At 45.2% G+C, this 18,976-nt stretch overlaps 1 protein-coding gene across 1 annotated transcript in view; it reads right to left on the reverse strand.

The window, feature by feature from the left end:
* Positions 1-18,976, reverse strand: part of slc1a9 (solute carrier family 1 member 9) — a gene marked incomplete at its 3' end in the record, with an annotated part of 63,559 nt that overhangs the window by 12,004 nt on the left and 32,579 nt on the right. Inside the window, exons 4-6 of the mRNA XM_084328171.1 lie at positions 12,159-12,264; positions 10,584-10,710; positions 3,444-3,677 (exon numbers count right to left, since the gene is read on the reverse strand). Of these exons, the coding sequence (XP_084184297.1) occupies positions 3,444-3,677; positions 10,584-10,710; positions 12,159-12,264 (467 nt within the window). The remainder of the gene's footprint in view (positions 1-3,443; positions 3,678-10,583; positions 10,711-12,158; positions 12,265-18,976) is intronic.

Raw genomic sequence — 18,976 nt, forward strand, 5'->3', positions numbered from 1 at the left:
TGATTCACATTCCTTTACAGCTTTGGGTAGGGCGTTCCACATTGATGTGGCATAATTGCTAAACGTGTTTAGTCCCTTGTTTGAGCCGAATCTGGGTTTAACATGATTTGTGGAGCTCCCTCTGGTGTTGTGATCGTGGTATTCACTGACCTTTGGGAAGTATTTTGACATGTACATGGGTACCTTGGTCGTGTAGTGTATCTTGTAGACCAGGCCCATTGCAAGTTGCTGTACTCTGTCGTCTACTCTAAGCCATCCTAGGTTGTCAAAGTGGGCAGGGGTGAGGTGGGTTCTAGGAGTAAGGTCAAGCAGTAGTCTGACCAGTTTGTTTTGAGATGTTTGTAATTTTGTTTTTAGCGCCTTTGAGGTGCTTTGGTACCATGAGGTGCAAGCATAGTCGTAGTACCCTTGTATGAGTGCTCCTGCCAGAGTCTTCAGGGTGTTCTTGTTTACCAGAGAGGAGATCCGGTACAAGAATCGAGTTCGTTGGTTGACTTTTTTTATTACATTGGATGCCATTTTGTCACAGGAAAGATTAGCCTCTAGGATGGAGCCAGGTAGGTAATTTCATCTTTCCTTGTGACAATATTGTCACCCACTGTAACTGAGAAGCCGTCGGTCTTGCTGAGTTTGTTATTTGAACCGAAGAGAATGGACTCTGTTTTGCCCATGTGTAATGATAGTTTGTTATCAGCGAGCCATATGCAGATTTTGCCTAGTTCCGAGCTGAGGGTTTTTTCAACCTGTAACTTGTTCTTGTCAGAGACCAGCAGGGCTGAGTCGTCTGCGAACAAGAACAAGTTGCAGTCACAAGCTGACGACATGTCATTTGCATAAATTAGGAACAGTAGCGGTCCTAGTATGCTTCCTTGTGGAACACCACAGCTCACTGTGAGGGGGGGGGGGGGGATAGGGTACCGTTTACCTCCACCATCTGTTCTCTCCCCTCCAGGTAGGATTGCATCCATCTTACTGATAGACTATCTCTGGTGTCTACTAGTAGATCTACTATTGGATCTACTTTCTCTGTGGATAGTTTTGTGAATAAATCTCCATTATGCTTCAATTACTGTGTGTTTATTGTATAGCAATAAGGTTGGGTCCTAACAACCACCCATAGGCATGATCTAATTTGTATAACACACTCTGTCGCGTGATGATCATGTAATGCTTAAATATAAACTAAGACAGGTGGTGATGATAATAGAGAGGCAAGAGGGTCATTTGGAGAAAAAAAAAGCAGGCGGGGGGAGGATAAGAGAGAGAAATTTGGGGTAGAGACAAAAAAACACAGAAGAGAAAAAGGCAGTTTGGATATTTGAGTAGAGCGAGAGGCTCCTTCCAACAGCTGGTGTTGGCTATAGTGTTGCAATCCTCCCGCATGTGAATTAAAGGAATTTGATTCCAGCCCCGGCTAACACAGGCTAACTCCAGGGTCCTAATATAATTAGAGGAAAGGTTGCTAGGATTTCCCATATTCACTAAAGCCTCTGTAATGTGCCAACATGACAGTTGGTTTCAAGCAGGGAAGGCCAATCCGAGCCGGGCCGGGCCAGACAGGATACTGCAGGGGCCAGTTTGGCTGGTGAGCAGTAATCCAGCGGCTTACACGTTTACTACACAGGATCTGTCTGACACGGGCTTGTCCATGATCTCCCATATTCGCACACATTTGGCTTTGGTTAAGCGGCATGAATATTAGGGCTGCTCGATTATCATCATTAATCATAATCACAATCATTTTGGTCAATATTGAGATCACGATTATTTAACACGGTTACTTATTGACTTTGGAAACATCATGCATTTATTGAACTTAAAAACGTATTTTTTAGCAGTGGATTTCTTTTAACTTTGAATATAATTCAACTGAAAAACAAAAACGTGACCTGGCTCAAAGGCTTGACCCGGCTTAAAAACACGACCTGGCTCAAAAACATGACCTGGCTAGAAGTCGATTATCTTGCTTTCATACTCTTTTGATACATATTGAAAATAAAATGTGATAATTGCCCAGCCCGAAAAAATATACTATTTAAAATATACTATTTAATTGAACAATATAGCATTTACTCCTCCTTTCCAATCCAACCCAAATAGCTGAAAAACAAATAGCCACGCAGCTACAACCCACGCAGCTACACCAATCAATCATAATAACTACAGCTGCCGTTCGCTGGCCAAACACTGAATGAAAATACGTGAGACATGCATACATGCAAGTTAACACATGCCACTGTCCGATTCATGCAGTTGACACACACACACACACACACACACACACACACACACACACACACACACACACACACACACACACACACACACACACGCACACACACGCACACATGCGCGCACATGTCATGCACACGAGCACACCAAACACATTCTGATGGTATGCCACTTGCACATCTTCATCCTGTCAACACATGGCACACACATGGCACACATATGGCACACACATGGTACACACAAACAGAGGGGACAAAGACACAATACAGAAACACATGCATACCGTGTGCATACAGTACAGATATATAGGTCAATGGCGAGCGTGCACACACACACACGCACGCACACACACACACACACACACACACACGCACGCGCACGCACGCACGCACGCACGCACGCACGCACGCACACACACACACACACACACACACACACACACACACACACACACACACACACACACACACACACACACACACACACACACACACACACACACACACACACACACACACACACACCAATACACACATTTTATTTTACCTTTATTTAGCTTTGCTGCTTCACAATCACACAGTTACATACATTCACACCTGGGAGCTGGGCAGCGTCAATACTTTTACCAAACAACTTGCATTTTTCCGCGATCTGATTGGCCACTGACGTTTCTGGTCATGTGACATCTGCGCCAATCGTGTGACGCCTGTTTCTATCACTGGTTAAGCTTAGGCACTCTTTCGAAGTTGGTTAAGGTTAGAGTTTGTCTTATAGCAGGGCGATAAAACACCAGCCCTGATACCAAACTTAATCAACTTCGAAAGAGTCGCCTAAGCTTAACCAGTAATATAACTAGGCGTTAGGTAGTTTGCAGGCTGTTAGAGGCGGAAATAGGCGCAGAAACAGGCGTCACGCGATTGCCGCACATGTCACATGACCAGAAACATCAGTGGCCATCAGATCGCGGAAAAATGCAAGTTAGTTGGTAAAAGAATAGACGCGGCCAGTACAACCATAGTCTTGTTAGGGGTTAAGTGCCTTGCTCAATGGCACTTCGGCGGTTGGTGTTGAGGGACAGGAAGTGCATTCACGAGCCCCCTTCTCTAACCTTTAGGCCACCACTGTGAGAGAGAGAGAGAGAGAGAGAGAGAGAGAGAGAGAGAGAGAGAGAGAGAGAGAGAGAGAGAGAGAGAGAGAGAGGTACACCCTACCTGCTGGCAGTGCCCAGGGCTGTGACCCAGGCCTGGAAGATTCCAGAGTAGAAGGTGAGGGGACTTTTTCTGGTAATGGCAAAAAATATGCCGGGTAGGATGATGCCGCCATGGATGGCCAGGCCTACAATGACCGTCACCATGTACATGCCCAGCTGCCTGGCCACAATCTCCAGGTCTCCAATGGCCGCTATCTTCCCTGCGATCAGAGAGGCGATGCCAAAGGGAGAGTACCTGCACAGGGAAATTATATCATTATAGAGACAGAATGATTTAGTGAACCGTTTGTCCCCTAGAGAGTACATTATCAAGGTTAATGTGTGATAACTTTACTTTATTATTGTCAAGGGTAAGGAGTTAGGACTGCTCAGAAAATTACTAAACTAGAAGACGTTTAAAGATTTCATAACTAATGTCATTCATTTTAGATTTTTTTCAATCAGGTGATGGACATGATGATGTGTTGTTGAAGTTATCTGGTTAATTCATGTTGGGAAATGTCTTTGACAATAAATTCAATTATTGAATCATTTTTGTTATTCGAAGGCTGTGTGAGAATACTAGGCAGTTTAAGTGCAGGCTATGGAACTGGGTAATTTGCAGTATAAATGGTAAATAAAAATGGTAAATGGTGCATTTTCACCCATTCACTCACACATTCACACACCGATGGCGGAGGCAACCATGCAAGGTGCCAACCTGCACATCGGGAGCAATTAGAGGTTAAGTGTCTTGCTCAAGGACAAGACACTTAACGTTTACAGTAATGGACTAATTTTGCCTGGTGCAGGGCAGGCTGTGGTATCCATGGTCTCTCTTAGGTTAGTAATGGACTAACTTGGCCTGGTGCAGGGCAGGCTGTGGTATCCATGGTCTCTCTTAGGTTAGTAATGGACTAACTTGGCCTGGTGCAGGGCAGGCTGTGGTATCCATGGTCTCTGTTAGGTTAGGTCAAGGGTAGAAGTCATCAATGTGAGTTTAAGCTGATGATGCTCTCTAGTATCACTTGCCAAATTTCACTGTTATACTATGGCTATGGGGTTGGGAAGCAGCCATGATAGTATGATCGTCCATGTAGGATCTGTTAATACTGTAGAGAGCAGCAGCACAGCCCAGAGCCACAGCAGCACAGCATAGCCTGTCCATAAAGACAACAAGTCCACCAGAGCAGCACAGCCTGTCCATAAAGACAACAAGTCCACCAGAGCAGCACAGCCTGTCCATAAAGACAACAAGTCCACCAGAGCAGCACAGTCTGTCCATAAAGACAACAAGTCCACCAGAGCAGCACAGCCTGTCCATAAAGACAACAAGTCCACCAGAGCAGCACAGCCTGTCCATAAAGACAACAAGTCCACCAGAGCAGCACAGCCTGTCCATAAAGACAACAAGTCCACCAGAGGAGCATAGTCTGTCCATAAAGACAACAAGTCCACCAGAGCAGCACAGCCTGTCCATAAAGACAACAAGTCCACCAGAGCAGCACAGCCTGTCCATAAAGACAACAAGTCCACCAGAGCAGCACAGTACAAGTCAATTTGGGAGTTATTTTGAGGTGAGTCATGACCCCCCGCTGCACTGCTACAACGGAATTTAGGGTCCCCCCTCGTGCCAAATCCCACTTTAACCCCTGCTGACACTCAATAGCCTACACCAACGTGTGCAGTAAGTCATGGTAAGCATTAAAAGATAAATCAGAAAGCTAGCCTACAGTATTATGTTTTCAAGTTTCTTAGTTAACTAGCTTGCTAACATTAGCTTCCTAACAGAGAACTTGCCCCATCGTCATTTTAGTTCTAAATCTGTTCCTCCCTCATGTGGTGTCTAACCTGCAGAGATAAGGACATACGTGAAAGTAACCAAGGAATTCCTTTGTAACTCGATTTACGAACTTATTCTGCATTCTTGAATGGCTTCTTATTGTAAATTAGTTGTAGAATTTATGTAGGATGCCCGCAGACGGAGCAGGAGGTGCCAAGCATGCAGCCGTTCAGTATTGACACTACTAAATGTGATGTCACGCTAAGATGTCATGTTCTACAGTAGGACTTACTACTATAATACCTAATAAAACAAGTCATTAGGATAATAGAATCCTACTTTGCTGGAACAATTCATTTAGCACGTATACAGTACACACGCGTGTGTGTGTGTGTGTGTGTGTGTGTATGTGTGTGTGCGCGTGCTCGCTCGCTGAGCCTGCCTCACTAAGCCGTTTCTCCAGGCATTTATTTATTTCTAACCAATAGGAATAAATCAAACCAACTATAAATAATATCATAGAGAACAAGACGGTATAAGGCATATTAATACAGTCCATTCCACTATACATTAGCAATATCCGCAGTGATTGGGTTACTTCTTTACACCTTAGTTTGCAGTGTGTGTGTGTGTGTAATGCTTACGATGCCTCATTGAGTCATGACTATAAATGCTAAATGTAATTGTTAATGATACAAATATTGTCGTATTTATCTTTATTATAATTATTTAATTAATAGTCTGTAGAATCGACTTGAACGCAATCACCAACTATTATCCCAAATGAAGCCTTTTACCTGTTTCATCACCTGTGCATTGTATGTTACTATTGCACTTTACTGTTACATTTGCACTCTGGTTGGACGGTGTATTGTACTTGTGCTGTATAATGACAATACCTTTGAATCTAATCTAATTTTGATCAGTTGCAAATCGCCTCTGCGCTACCTGTTGAATATGGGGGTCAGCATGGTGACCCTCCCGCTGTTTTGCACACGGCCCTCGCCTTAGAAGGAGCTGGCGGGGCGTGTCTGTATGCAAATTTGGGTGTACGAGAATGCACTTCCAGTTTAAGAATGAGTTTTTACGAACATGTTCGAGAATGAGGACCATTGACAATATATTGTTTGTCAATATACCTTGCTCTCTGGTAGACAAAAGGTGCTCCACAATCCTTGTTTTTAATTAGCTACAGGTTGTTAGGTCTCCCCCCTTGGTTGCATAATACTGTGTTGACTGTTGAGTATAAATCGTTGCGCTCTGTCTCTATAGCTGGGGGTGAATCACATTGCGTAGTGTACAGTATGGAGCAAGTTGTTTTGTATGATCCTCTCCTGTTTCCTGACTCACAGCTGTCTTATCCTTGTTTGTACAAATAGCTGCGTAAATCATTGCTAAAAGTAAAACAAAATTGAAGCCAACTGGAAAATCACATGGTGCATCACATCCCATATAACGGGGGAATGCCACGGTTTCAACACTGAGGACTGTTCTGTTTGTACGAATAAACCTTCGCAACATCCTCCCGTGGACAGAGTTGAGAGAGAGCGCCCCGAGCCGGTTATCTCATACCGAGGATGAATCAGGAAAGATGGAAACGATGACTGTGTCCGGGAACCTGCCTAATATATTTTAGCTTGAGAAGTAATAACACTGCTATACTAAGTGGTTTATTTGGGATGCAACACCTTTGAGTCCACAGAATCAGGCTCCTATGTTCATAGTCGACAGAGCAACACCAGGCTGCATTTAATGACACAATGGACGAAGAATCTTAGCATTCTAGCTTCAGGATAGAGCTGCTCATGTTTACAAATACCCCATACGGAACGGAACCATAGTAAGACTATTGCATTCCATGCACCGCACTTACTATAGAGATAACCATATATGTAGAGTTTCTATGGTACAACCACAGGAATACTTTCATGGTTCCCCATTACAGAAATATATGCCAAAACTGCATTTATATAGCGCTTTTATCCAAAGTGCTTTACAACTTATGCCACACGTTCAGGTGCCAACCTGCTCATCGGGAGCAGTTAGGGGTTACGTTTCTTGCTCAAGGACACTTCAACACACTGAGGAGTCGGAATCTAACCAGGAACCTTCTGATTACCAGACGACCACTTTATTTCCTGATCGCCACTGTCGTTACCTGTGGTTTGTATCGTTTGTTGCAGGTTTGCCACAAAACTCTTTGTTTGCTGCAAGTTTGCCTCAACGTCGCTTCTATACGTTTCTGGCAAACCTCTGGTGACATTTCAGGAAACAGCTGTGGTAAACCGTGTGTCATCAGTGGTCTCTGTGGTTTTGCCACACAACTCTTTGTTTGACACATGTTTGCTGATACTGGCAAACATTTGTGGATTTGTGGCCACATTTTGTGACAAACTGTGTTTTCAGTTTTGTATGGCAAATCACTAAAGTAAGTGTGGTACATATATAATGTATGTGAAAAGAAAACACAGGAATAATATAAATCACAAGAGTATTTCTGTAGTAAACCTCTATATAGTGTGTACAGAAAGAACACAGGAATACTATAAATCACAACAGTATTTCTGTAGTAAACCTCCCTAGTGTATACAGAAAGAATCGCAACAGTATTTCTGTAGTAAATCTGTAGTAAATCTCTATAGTGTGTACAAAAAAACACAGGAGTACTACAGGCTTTACTATTAGTTCACTATGGTACGGGACTGATTGAACCGTGGTCAGACACAGGAGGTAATTCCCTTTAAGACTCTCCTGGTCGAACAGAGAGCAGGTCCCCTTGTCACACTGGGGGGTCTGGGACCCCAGGTCAGTTTGTGATACACCGCCTGTTGACCTGTGAGGCAGTCGTTTAGTTTCACGTGGAAGCATGCAGTGTTGTAGTCGAGGCACTAAATCTCGAGTCCGAGTCGAGTCTCGAGTCCCCAGTGTTCGAGTCCGAGTCCGAGTCACCAAAAAAGAGCCCAAGTCGAGTCCTCATTACCCTAGTCCGAGTCCGAGTCCAAGTCATCAAGGTTGAGTCCACTCCACTCTGGCAGTCAAAGAGCTGACATACAAATAAAACAAGGTCTACCTTAAACATAAATGACACAGCGGTCACCATTTCAAAGGGATTTTTTTTTTTTTTTTACTTTGTGACACAATAACCAAACAAATGCACTAGCCATCAATATTTTATGCCAATAGGGCCTATTATAAAAAAAAATTAAAATAAAAAAATAAAAACGGTATTTATCAATTAACAAGTCAGAGTCAGAGTCTGCACCTTCCGAGTCCGAATGCAGTCAATGCTCGAGTCCAAGTCCAAGTCCAAGTCATCAGTGCTCAAGTCCAAGTCGAGTCACGAGTCCTGAAAATCAGTCCTGGACTCGAGTACTACAACACTGGAAGCATGCAGTGTATATGATTTGACAGACGTTAGCGGTATGATATGAGCTTTGTGTACACTGGGCCTCGTATTTGGCTATAGCCCCTATAGACCTATGAGCAATCTGTTTATACTAATGTGAGTGACATGAACAAGGACACAATTCCTATGGTGTTGGCTTGTCCAGCTGCTCATCTAGGCGCCGAGGCCGAGTTGCAAAGACAAGCATCTTGCTGTTTTCCTTTCAAACCCCCCACCCACACACACGGCCCACACCCCTCTCTCTTTCTCCCTCTCTCTTTCTCCCTCTCTCTCTTTCTCCCTCTCTCTCTCTGTTAGTGCCACTGGACTCTCTCTGTGCTACTAGCTGGTGTCCTGCAAACCCTCAAGGTTTACATCACTCACTAAGGACATGCTCTTACATTAACCTCCCCTCGTCCCTCTTATATTTGCTTTCTGCTCTGCTGCCAGTGAGGTGTGTGGGGGGGGGGGGGGGGGTAACGTATTACAAGTAATCAGACAACAACAAAAATGATAACTCTATTTCATTACTGCAAAAAAAGAAACTCCACACACCAATCAGATCACAGATCACGCATTTTGAATATTCACACGGATTATTCTGAAGAATCTTGAAATGATGGTTGTAGGTGAAAACACTAATGCTATGCAAATTCATGAATTGGAATAAATTGTAACTTTTACCACATATTCCATGTTTAGGATCAAAGTATCCCGTAACTGAGAGTAATCAGATTGTCAGTGAGTTTGTGTACTCAAACGGATTACGTTACTGATTGCAGATCATTCTAAGCAGGCAATCAGTGCCCTGTAATGGATTGGATAGTAACAGTGACCTTCCCAGTGGCCTCCCTGTCCTCCGTGGATCCATTACCCGCTGGAGAACTTCTACCCAGGTTCCCATGGGAATCCACAACAGTAGTGTTCCGGACCCTGCTCCTCCTGCTTCTCCTACCGCTACTTCTCAGCATTCCACAGACACAAGTAGGTCCCAGGGAACCTCTCTCTCTCTCTCTCTCTCTCTCTCTCTCTCTCTCTCTCTCTCTCTCTCTCTCTCCCTCTCTCTCTCTCCCTCTCTCTCCCTCTCTCTCTCTCACACCCCCTCTCTGCATCTGTCTCTGTCCTTCACCAGCCCCTCTCTCGGCCTCCCTTTTCCTCCTCTTCCCCGCTCTCGTTTTGTTTGTCTCGCGTCAGACCGTCTCTCTCCCCGTCGCTCGTTTCTCCCACAGTTCACGTCGCGGACGCAGCTCCGCCTCGTATCCATCACTGTCAGCGACCTTTGTGTGTGGTATCTCCAGAATGTTTGAGCTCCTTAGCCTCTGGCCCTGCTTGAGGGAAAACAGGCTGACGGGGGGCGCACACGTAGTATGTAAACACATGCACACTCGCAAACATGCGTACACAAGCGCATAAACAGGCACGCGGAAACACACGTACATAGACCACTGCACTTCCGGGTTACATTGAGCTCATGGAAGAGAGAGCGGGGGGAGAAAATGAATGAATGTGGATGAGAGCCTTGATATTAAGTGGTTGTAGATACGGCTGTGGAGGTGCTGGAGACATGATCCAATTTTATACGCATGAGTCTCCTGAACACGGAGAGACCAATCCCAAGTCGATCGGCACTTTGTCGGCCGAGCTATAGTCACTTTTTCGCACCTACTCTCGAACTACGCATGCGCAGATTGATGAACCTAGACTCCGTGGGCAATCTGCGCATGCAGAGTTCTGTGCGGAAAAGTTACTATAGCTCGGCCGGGAAAGTGCCGATCGACTTGCGATTTGGCACTCCGTGTTCAGGAGACTAAGGCGTATAAAAGTCTATTGGATCATGTCTCCAGCACCTCCACAGCTACAACCACTTAATATCAAGGCTCTCATCCACATTCATTCATTTTCTCCCCCCTGCTCTCTATCCCACGATTTCAGAATACCGGAAGTGTTGCGGTGGTCTATCCACACCACGGGAAGAGAAAGCGAGAGACACTGACCACATGATCATGGAGACCATCGTCATGATGATCTCGTTGAGGATGTTGAAGAAATCACACATGACCCTCCCCCTCTCCCCCATCTTCCCCATGCATATTCCAAAAGCGATGAAGAAGCCAATCAAGCCTTATGGAAAACACAGACAAAGAGAAGACGTCAGCAGGAATGCAGACATGCAGTGGAGGCCTTTCGCGGAATGTTTTCGGGTAGTTCTCTTTCTTCTTCCAATATGGCTGCCCGTAACCATTGTTAACCACTTTCGAAAGAAGAGTATAGGTAAATCACTGGAGAAGCATGATACTACTGTTCTACTGTGACCTGTTTACAAGACCCACTAGTAATCGTGACCCTTTTTGTTGCTATATTTCTCATCAGCGCGTCGCAACTGTTGCTTTGCACGTAGCAACCATTGTTTCTTCCAACATGGAGGAAAAATGGCCATTCTAAACATTCCACGAAAGGCCTTTATTAAAAGGGAAATGCAACCCATTTTAAAAGTCCACATGTGTTATTCCTGTGCCAATTCAGTCAACATTTGTGAACCATTCTCTCCTGGAGCTAGAAATCAGTGAAGGAGGCATGAGATGTTTAGTTGATTTCTGTCTCCAAATAAGGTTTATATTCTCATTGATAAATTTTTTTTTTGCCTTTCTATCTTTCCTCCCATCCCCCAATTTAGTCGTTCTGCCAATTCCATTCCTGGTTGTTGCGCTGCCCTACTGTCGGTCTGGGGAGGGTGTAGACTATCACATGCTGCCATACTGTCGGTCTGGGGAGGGTGTACTGTAGACTATCACATGCTGCCCTACTGTTGGTCTGGAGAGGGGGTAGTCTACTCTATCACATGCCTCCTCCGATACATGTGGAGTCGCCAGCCGCTTCTTTTCACCTGACAGCAAGGAGTTTCACTGGGAGAGCGTAACATACGCAGAGGTTCACACTATTGAGCTGACCAGGGGCACAGGAAACATTACATGTGAATTCTTCACATGGGTGCCACTCACCTTTAAGCAAAGTCAGTCTCATAATTCATTTATTTTATAGAGCGCTTCTCAGTAACCCGAAGTCACTGACAGTAAGCAGAAAGAAAAAACAAAGAAACAAAATAAATATAGAATCACAGGGGAAACAGGGAACAAACTATATGAATACACAGGAACATAGAGCCACAGTAACAGACAACAAAAAATACAGGAGCCGGTAGGGGAGGGGAGGCAGAGAGGGTAGGGGAGGGGAAAAGGGGGGTGACAGGTTGGAGGAGGGTGGTTATGGGTAGGGAAGGTTAAATGCTAGGGAGAACAGGTAGGTTTTGAAACGGGATTTGAAGGTGGAGAGTGAGGGAGAGTCTCTGATGGTCTGAGGGAGGGTGTTCCAGGGTCGGGGTGCAGCACGTGAGCACATTTGAGTTTGGATGACGGGACAGTGAGGTAAGCAGTGGAAGAGGACCGGAGGGAACGGGTGGGGCGGTAAGGGAGAAGGAGGTCAATCAGGTAGGGGGACAGTCAGGTAGGTAAAGTCTGGAAGACAATCAGGAGGCAACTACTGTAACATATTCTGTGGTAACAGGGACTGACCGAGGACGTTCATGCCCCACTTGTGCTCCAGTTTCTTCTGTTTGACTATGATAGGTTCTGTTTGGTTTGGCAGCATCACCGGTACTTTCTTCAACACCGTCTGGACCTATGAGGTGAAACAGAAAGGAAGGGAGTCAGATGGAAGAGTTGGTTGCTTCACAGAACGGAGATGATTAAAGGTCCTCTCCACTCAAAAGCGCGTTTTTTTTACTACAGTTAACAGAGGCATGACTTATACAGATTGTAATTTTTGCAGAACTTGTCACCAGAGCGCCCTCTTCACATTCTTCCACTGAAGGGCGGAAGCTTCTCTGCATTTCCTCAAAATCTGAGCCACCTATGTGATGCAAATAGTCCTGGGAAAAAAGATAGTTTTGCACAAATAACAATCTGTAGAGTTAAAGCCATGCCTCCAAGAGGAGTTAACTGTAGAAAAAAACATGTTTTTGAGTGGAGGGGACCTTCAAGACCCATAAAGCAAAGGGTTGACTGTAACTCATACTCTGTTGGAGTAACAGAAAGTGAGTCAGCAGAATAAGTGATACTGTCATGCCATGTCATTATAATACTGCATAGGATATACTATGTTTAGTTTATAGTTTTAGTTTATAGTTTATTTATAGCTTATTTAGTTTATACTTATAGTTTATACTTGTAGTTTGAATGGATAGAATATACGTTTTGTACTATGTTTACAAATCTACTACGGTTCAGAAGCCGGGAAAGAATAAAGACCAAACACTATGCAAAATATACAATATACAAAACAAAATGTACAAAATGCAAAAAACAAAATGCAAAAATGAGGTAGAAGAGGTAGTGCAAATATTTGAGGAATAAATAGATAAAATATGGTGTAATGTTTAAAAAGTGTTTTTTCTGAATATATGTACATTTCAAATGTGACAATAAAATAATCTGAATCTGAATCTGATCTGAATCTGAATAATGGTTAAGGACACATTCAATATTTGTCTTAAAATATATTGTCATTATTTTATAAAATAATGGGAGAAAAGAGATTCACACACAGAGATCAGAGACAAAGAGAGGAGAGGGATCAATGTGGATCAGAGCCGTGATGTAAGTGGTTGCCGATACGGCTGTGGGGGTGCTAGAGACATGATCGAATAGACGTTTATGCGCCTCAATCTCCTGAACACGGCGTGACCCATTCCTAATCGATCAGAACTAAATCGGCAGAGAAAAAGCCCATTTTAAAGCATCTATTCTCCATGCACATGCGCAGATTGCCCATGGAGTGTGGACGACGCGAGATGACGCACGAATGAATGTGGACTGTTCTATCAGAGGGGGGAGCTTCGGTGGCCAGTGTCCTTTCAGCCGAACAGGATAATGAAAAAATGATCCCACTAAATGGCCAGACGCCTCATTACCTCATTGAGTCTCCAGGTAGACTAATGTTTATATTTAAGTGCAGCGGTCTGTAGCCACTCACATTACCACCGAAGCTCCGCCCTCTGATGGAACAGTCCACATTAATTTGTGCGTCATCTCGCGTCGTCCAGACTCCATGGGCACTCTGCGCATGTGCATGCGGAATAGGTGCTTTAAAATGGGCTTTTTCTCTGCCGATTTAGTTCTGATCGATTAGGAATGGGTCACGCCGTGTTCAGGAGATTGAGGCGCATAAACGTCTATTCGATCATGTCTCTAGCACCCCCACAGCCGTATCGGCAACCACTTACATCACGGCTCTGATCCACATTCATCCATATGCTCCCCCCGCAATCTCCTCCCCGATTTCAATGTAACGCGGAAGTGTAGTGGTCTATAGCTGCAAAAAGAAAACGAGAATGAGAGATACAACGAGAGAGATAGAGTGTGACATACAGAGAGAGAGAGAGAGAGAGAGAGAGAGAGAGAGAGAGAGAGAGAGAGAGAGAGAGAGAGAGAGAGAGAGAGAGAGAGAGATAGAGAGAGAGAGAGAGACACACGTTTTTTCTTATTATAAAAGTCTAAAGAAAAGACAATTAAAAACAACTGCAGACTTGGATGAAATGGTTGGTCATATAAAGATGGAAACTGTCCAAAGGATACTAATGTATTGAGTTTGAAGGTACAATGGATGACGTTCCACGTGTCGGGGGCCACAGAAGCTAAAAGCTAATTCCCCAAATGGATGGATGGATGGATGGATGGATGGATGGATGGATGGATGGATGGATGGATGTATGGATGGATGGATGGATGGATGGATGGATGGATGGATGGATGGATGGATGGATGGATGGATGGATAGATAGATAGATAGATAGATAGATAGATAGATAGATAGATAGATAGATAGATAGATAGATAGATAGATAGATAGATAGATAGATAGATAGATAGATAGATAGATAGATAGATAGATAGATAGATAGATAGATAGATAGATAGATAGATAGATAGATAGATAAATGCTCAGCAACACACCCTCTTCACAAACAGATGCCTTGCTGTGGCAAATGAAGAAGCAGCTACACACAGATGTAAAGAGATTAGCAGTAGCAGAAGGGCTGACCCTAACCCAGTCTAACACAGACAACTATTTCTAATCATTCAGACATGCGTGCATTAGAGAGGAAGGGAGAGAGAAAGTGAAAGAAAAAAACAGGATTTGGACAAAAGAAGGCAACTGTCGCAACATGATTGAGGCTTGGATTATCGTTTAAAAATGATCAGCCTAGATAAACAGCAGCCGAATCTGTCAGTGTGCTTTGTATCACTTTGAGTCACAAGGTCTTCTCCTCTCCTCCCCTTCCTTTCCCTCCTCTCCTCTTTTCTCCTCTCCCTTCCCTCCCCTCTTATCTCCCTTCCCCTTACTCCCCTCCTCTCCTCTCCCCTCTACTCCTCTCCCTTCCCCTTTCCTCCCCTCCCCTCATCTCCTGTACTCTCTACTCCTCTCCTCTTCCCCTCCTCTCCTATCCTCTCGCCTCCTCTCCTCTCCCTTCCCCTCCTCTCCTCTCCCCTCCACTCCTCTCCCCTTTTCTCCTCTCCTCTCTTCTCCTCTCTTCTCCCCTTTCCTCCCCCCTCCCCTCCTCTCCTCTACTCTTTTCTCCCCTCCTCTCCCCTCCCCCTCCTCTATTCTCCTCTCCCCTCCGCACCTCTCCTATCCTATCCTCTCCTCTCCCCTCCTCCCCCTCCCCTCTCCTCCTCTCCTCTCCTTTCCTCTCCTATCCTCTTTTCTCCACTCCTCTCATCTCCCCTCCCCATCTCTCCTATCCTATCCTCTCCTCTTTTCTCTCCTCCTCTCCTCTCCCCTCCCCATCTCTCCTATCCTCTCCTCTCCCCTCCTCCCCATCCCCTCTCCTCTTCTCCTCTCCCCTCCTCTCCTCTCCTCTCCTCTCCCCTCCTCTCCTCTTTTCTCCTCTCCTCTCCTCTCCTCTCCTCTCCTCTCCTCTCCTCTCCCCTCCCCCCTCCTCTCTTCTCCTCTCCTCTCGTCTCTGTAAAGGCATGGCCACCAGCCATCAACTATGTGATCTCTAACTGCCTACTGGACTGACACAAACAAACAGTTTGCAGCATGAAGGAGGACTGCACCAAGGAGACAGACGACAGGACAGAAGAATAATGGAAGTACAGTTTGGCTGATTTCAAGTCCAAATCTGGATTTAAAGGATTTCATCTTTTTTTTTATGTAGTTTAAAATCTTATCTTTTTTGTTTACATTTTCTACGTGTTGGGAATGCAGAGGGAAATGGTCTTTGCATGTTTCTCATCACCCTGTGGCTCAAAATATAGGTCTCTTATGTCAATGTTTACAGATGATACTAAATAAATAATAATAAAGACACACTGTTTTGACACACTTGTACAAGTATGATAGATATTATTTATGTAATGGTGTATTTCCTCTGGCAAGCCTTCATTTGGCACCACTTGAGATAGGGGTAAAAACTCATCTTTAGAGAACAATATCGATTCAGAGAATGACCAAAGATTCTAACCACTGATATAAACATAAAGAGAGAATAACACTCACACTACTTTAGAGGTACAGGGAACTCAATCCCACCCAGGATCCAAGTACAAAGACAAAAGCGGATTCCCGCACATTCCCTTTCATATCTTGAGACGTTTTGAGGTTGACAGATGAATCAGTGCAGAGGTGATCCTATGCGTGCAGGAAATTGCTTTTAATTTCTTTGGACATGAAACACCTGATCCTACTGTATACCAAAATTTGGTATGATTTCATCCTATTAATATTAATGGTGTATAATAAATGTCATAATGTAATGTCAGTCAGACAAAACACAAAGAGCACAAGAGACAGAATACAAGAGACAGAACACAAGAGACAGAACACAAGAGACAGAACACAAGAGACAAAACACAAGAGTCATATTCCATTTCACTATATAATAAGTGTTGTGAAGGATCAGATTAAACCGAATATATATATTTATTTATATATATATATTTAATTGTATTTGTATATCGTTTGATATCCCCTGTATATTCCTTGTACAATATGCACTGAATATCCCTTTAGTCTACTAAACAGCCCATAATAGTTTCATTCTGCCATTGGACGAGAACCTGGCGCCAGGTTGCCATACCCCTAGGTCCAAGTTCAATCGTGCCGCCCAACATGTCGTGGCAAGCCCCGGTTCCGCGCAGGAATATGTCGGGCGAAATACGAATGGTACTATTTGTTCATAGCGCATATATATATGGCGCAAGTAAAGTAGAACTCCCTTTTAGTCCAGTTCTTTACCCTCCAACAGAGTGACAGACGCGAAGCCTCCCCACGACGCACGTGTGGTGTAGTAAGGCCTACTTGGCCTCAGAATAGGCATTGAGATATCGTGTAGATTAATAGTTGAATAGTCATAGTTTGGCACTATACCGTCGAGTTGGACGTATTCTATTAAGCTAATAATAGTCTATTTATGTATGGTGCATCGTTCGGTTAGAGTTCTAAAGTTATCAGTACCCCCATCGTTCCTGACGTTATCTGGACGCTTAACCAGGCTGGGCAGACCCCTAGTGGTGCTTGCATCCGAGGAGCTCCGGGCCAGGGCGACTGGACCTGTATATTGGATTACTCTACCCGGACGACGGCGAGCCTTCCACGGCTTGGATTATGCTTTGGGTGCTTTGATTATTCCATGGATAAAGGCCAACACTGCGGAGTGTTGGAACTACCCCCCGGAGAGGACTCCAGGTGAGACGGCGCTCTACACCAGTGAGGTCGCCTCACGTCTCTCCGTTGTGGACCGGCAGCTACCGTCCACCAGAGGGTCCAGCTGTATTCGTCTGCGGACCGAGGTTCTGTGGGCACCGTGTTCAAGACTTTGAATTCTCCCAAGAAACCGTCGGCCAGATGGGATACCGCCAGCGGCTTCTCTAACCCCCCCCTCCTACTGTCTTACAACCAGCGGGACCCCCCCCCCCCTTAGTGTATCCAGCTATAATCATTTAAGTACCATCGCTATAGTTTCCTAAATATCCAGGTTGTATACTTACTCCCTGCGTAACCAGAGATTGGACATTCAATGTTGATTTACCTACGAATACTCATTTGCCATAGAAGTGCATATTTCAAATCATAAGTGTAAACAAGTGAACGTTGTATATACCTTTTGCTATATTAAACCTTCGATTTGTACATTTGTGTGGATTCGTTTCATCAGGTGGGAAAGTGTTCATCATACTTATATCATGTACTGGATGGCCAGAAGTTAAAGTACAAGAGGTAGTGGTATTAAATACCATATCTAACAATACAGTCAGGGAATTGTACCCCTCAGTTACAATTGGTCCTTCGAGCCGGAGGGTAACTAGTGTAATATTAATATAGTGTTATTAATATTGAAATGGCCTATGATGAACACTCCACGAAACGATCCTCCTAACCTAGAACGCCCGCGGCGCAGACGACAGACACCTCAGTACTTAGAGGCTTACACTGTCAGTCAACTACCTAGCCTTCGACAAACGGTAAACGCGGTAAAAGTAGAAAGTAAAATTATGTCTGACCTTAACGACCAGGTTTCCCCGACCACAGAGGCCCTAGTAGGTCCTAATGTAACTGACCAGGCTCACGGTGGGGACCAGGAGGGAGCGGACATGCCTTTACCCCCCGCCACTACCCAAGAAGTAGTCCCCGACCAGCCCCGGGAGGAAGACGACCCTACAGAGAGAGAACTCTGCACGGAAGAAGAGGAGGAGAGCGCCGAGGAAATAGAGCTCCAGGACTCCCCAACGAGTACCCCCAGGAGCGGCTCACGCAGGAGCGGCTCACCTCCACAACCGCCTTCCCCCAGCGAAGCGGAGAGGATGCTACAACAGGCGTTCCTCGTCAGCCTGACAGCCTCTACCGAACGCGATCGACTCCAAGCGCAGACGCTTAGCGAGCGCGAACATTTTACCATTGAAAGAGACCGTCTCCAAGCACAGGCGCTTAGCGAGCGCGAACAACTCCAAGCGCAACAACGGAGCGAAGAAGAGCGCACACGCCTGGAGATGAGACGCCTTCAGACAGAAGAGAATATGGCAAGAGACCGGGCCGACGCCCAGCGCGCCGCTGCCGGTGCCCAAAGAGAAGCAGATCTCACCAAGCGCGAAGTCGAGCGCGACAAGTTACAAGCGCAGCTAATGGAGCAGCTGATCCGCAAGGCAACACCCTCCCCCTCCGCCAGGGGTTCAAGGAACTCGTCGAGACAACAGTCAAGAGCAGCGTCTCCTCAACGAGCAAGCGACCCTGAACTTGACCAACAGACCGAGTCTAGACCCCCCGCAGACCCCCTTCCCAGACCGGTCCAAGCGAGACCCAGCTACAAGGAAGGAGCGGCATACACTGCGGA

Source organism: Notolepis coatsorum (assembly GCF_963971535.1).
Source record: "Notolepis coatsorum genome assembly, chromosome: 14".
In the NCBI taxonomy this organism is placed as follows: Eukaryota; Metazoa; Chordata; class Actinopteri; order Aulopiformes; family Paralepididae; genus Notolepis; species Notolepis coatsorum.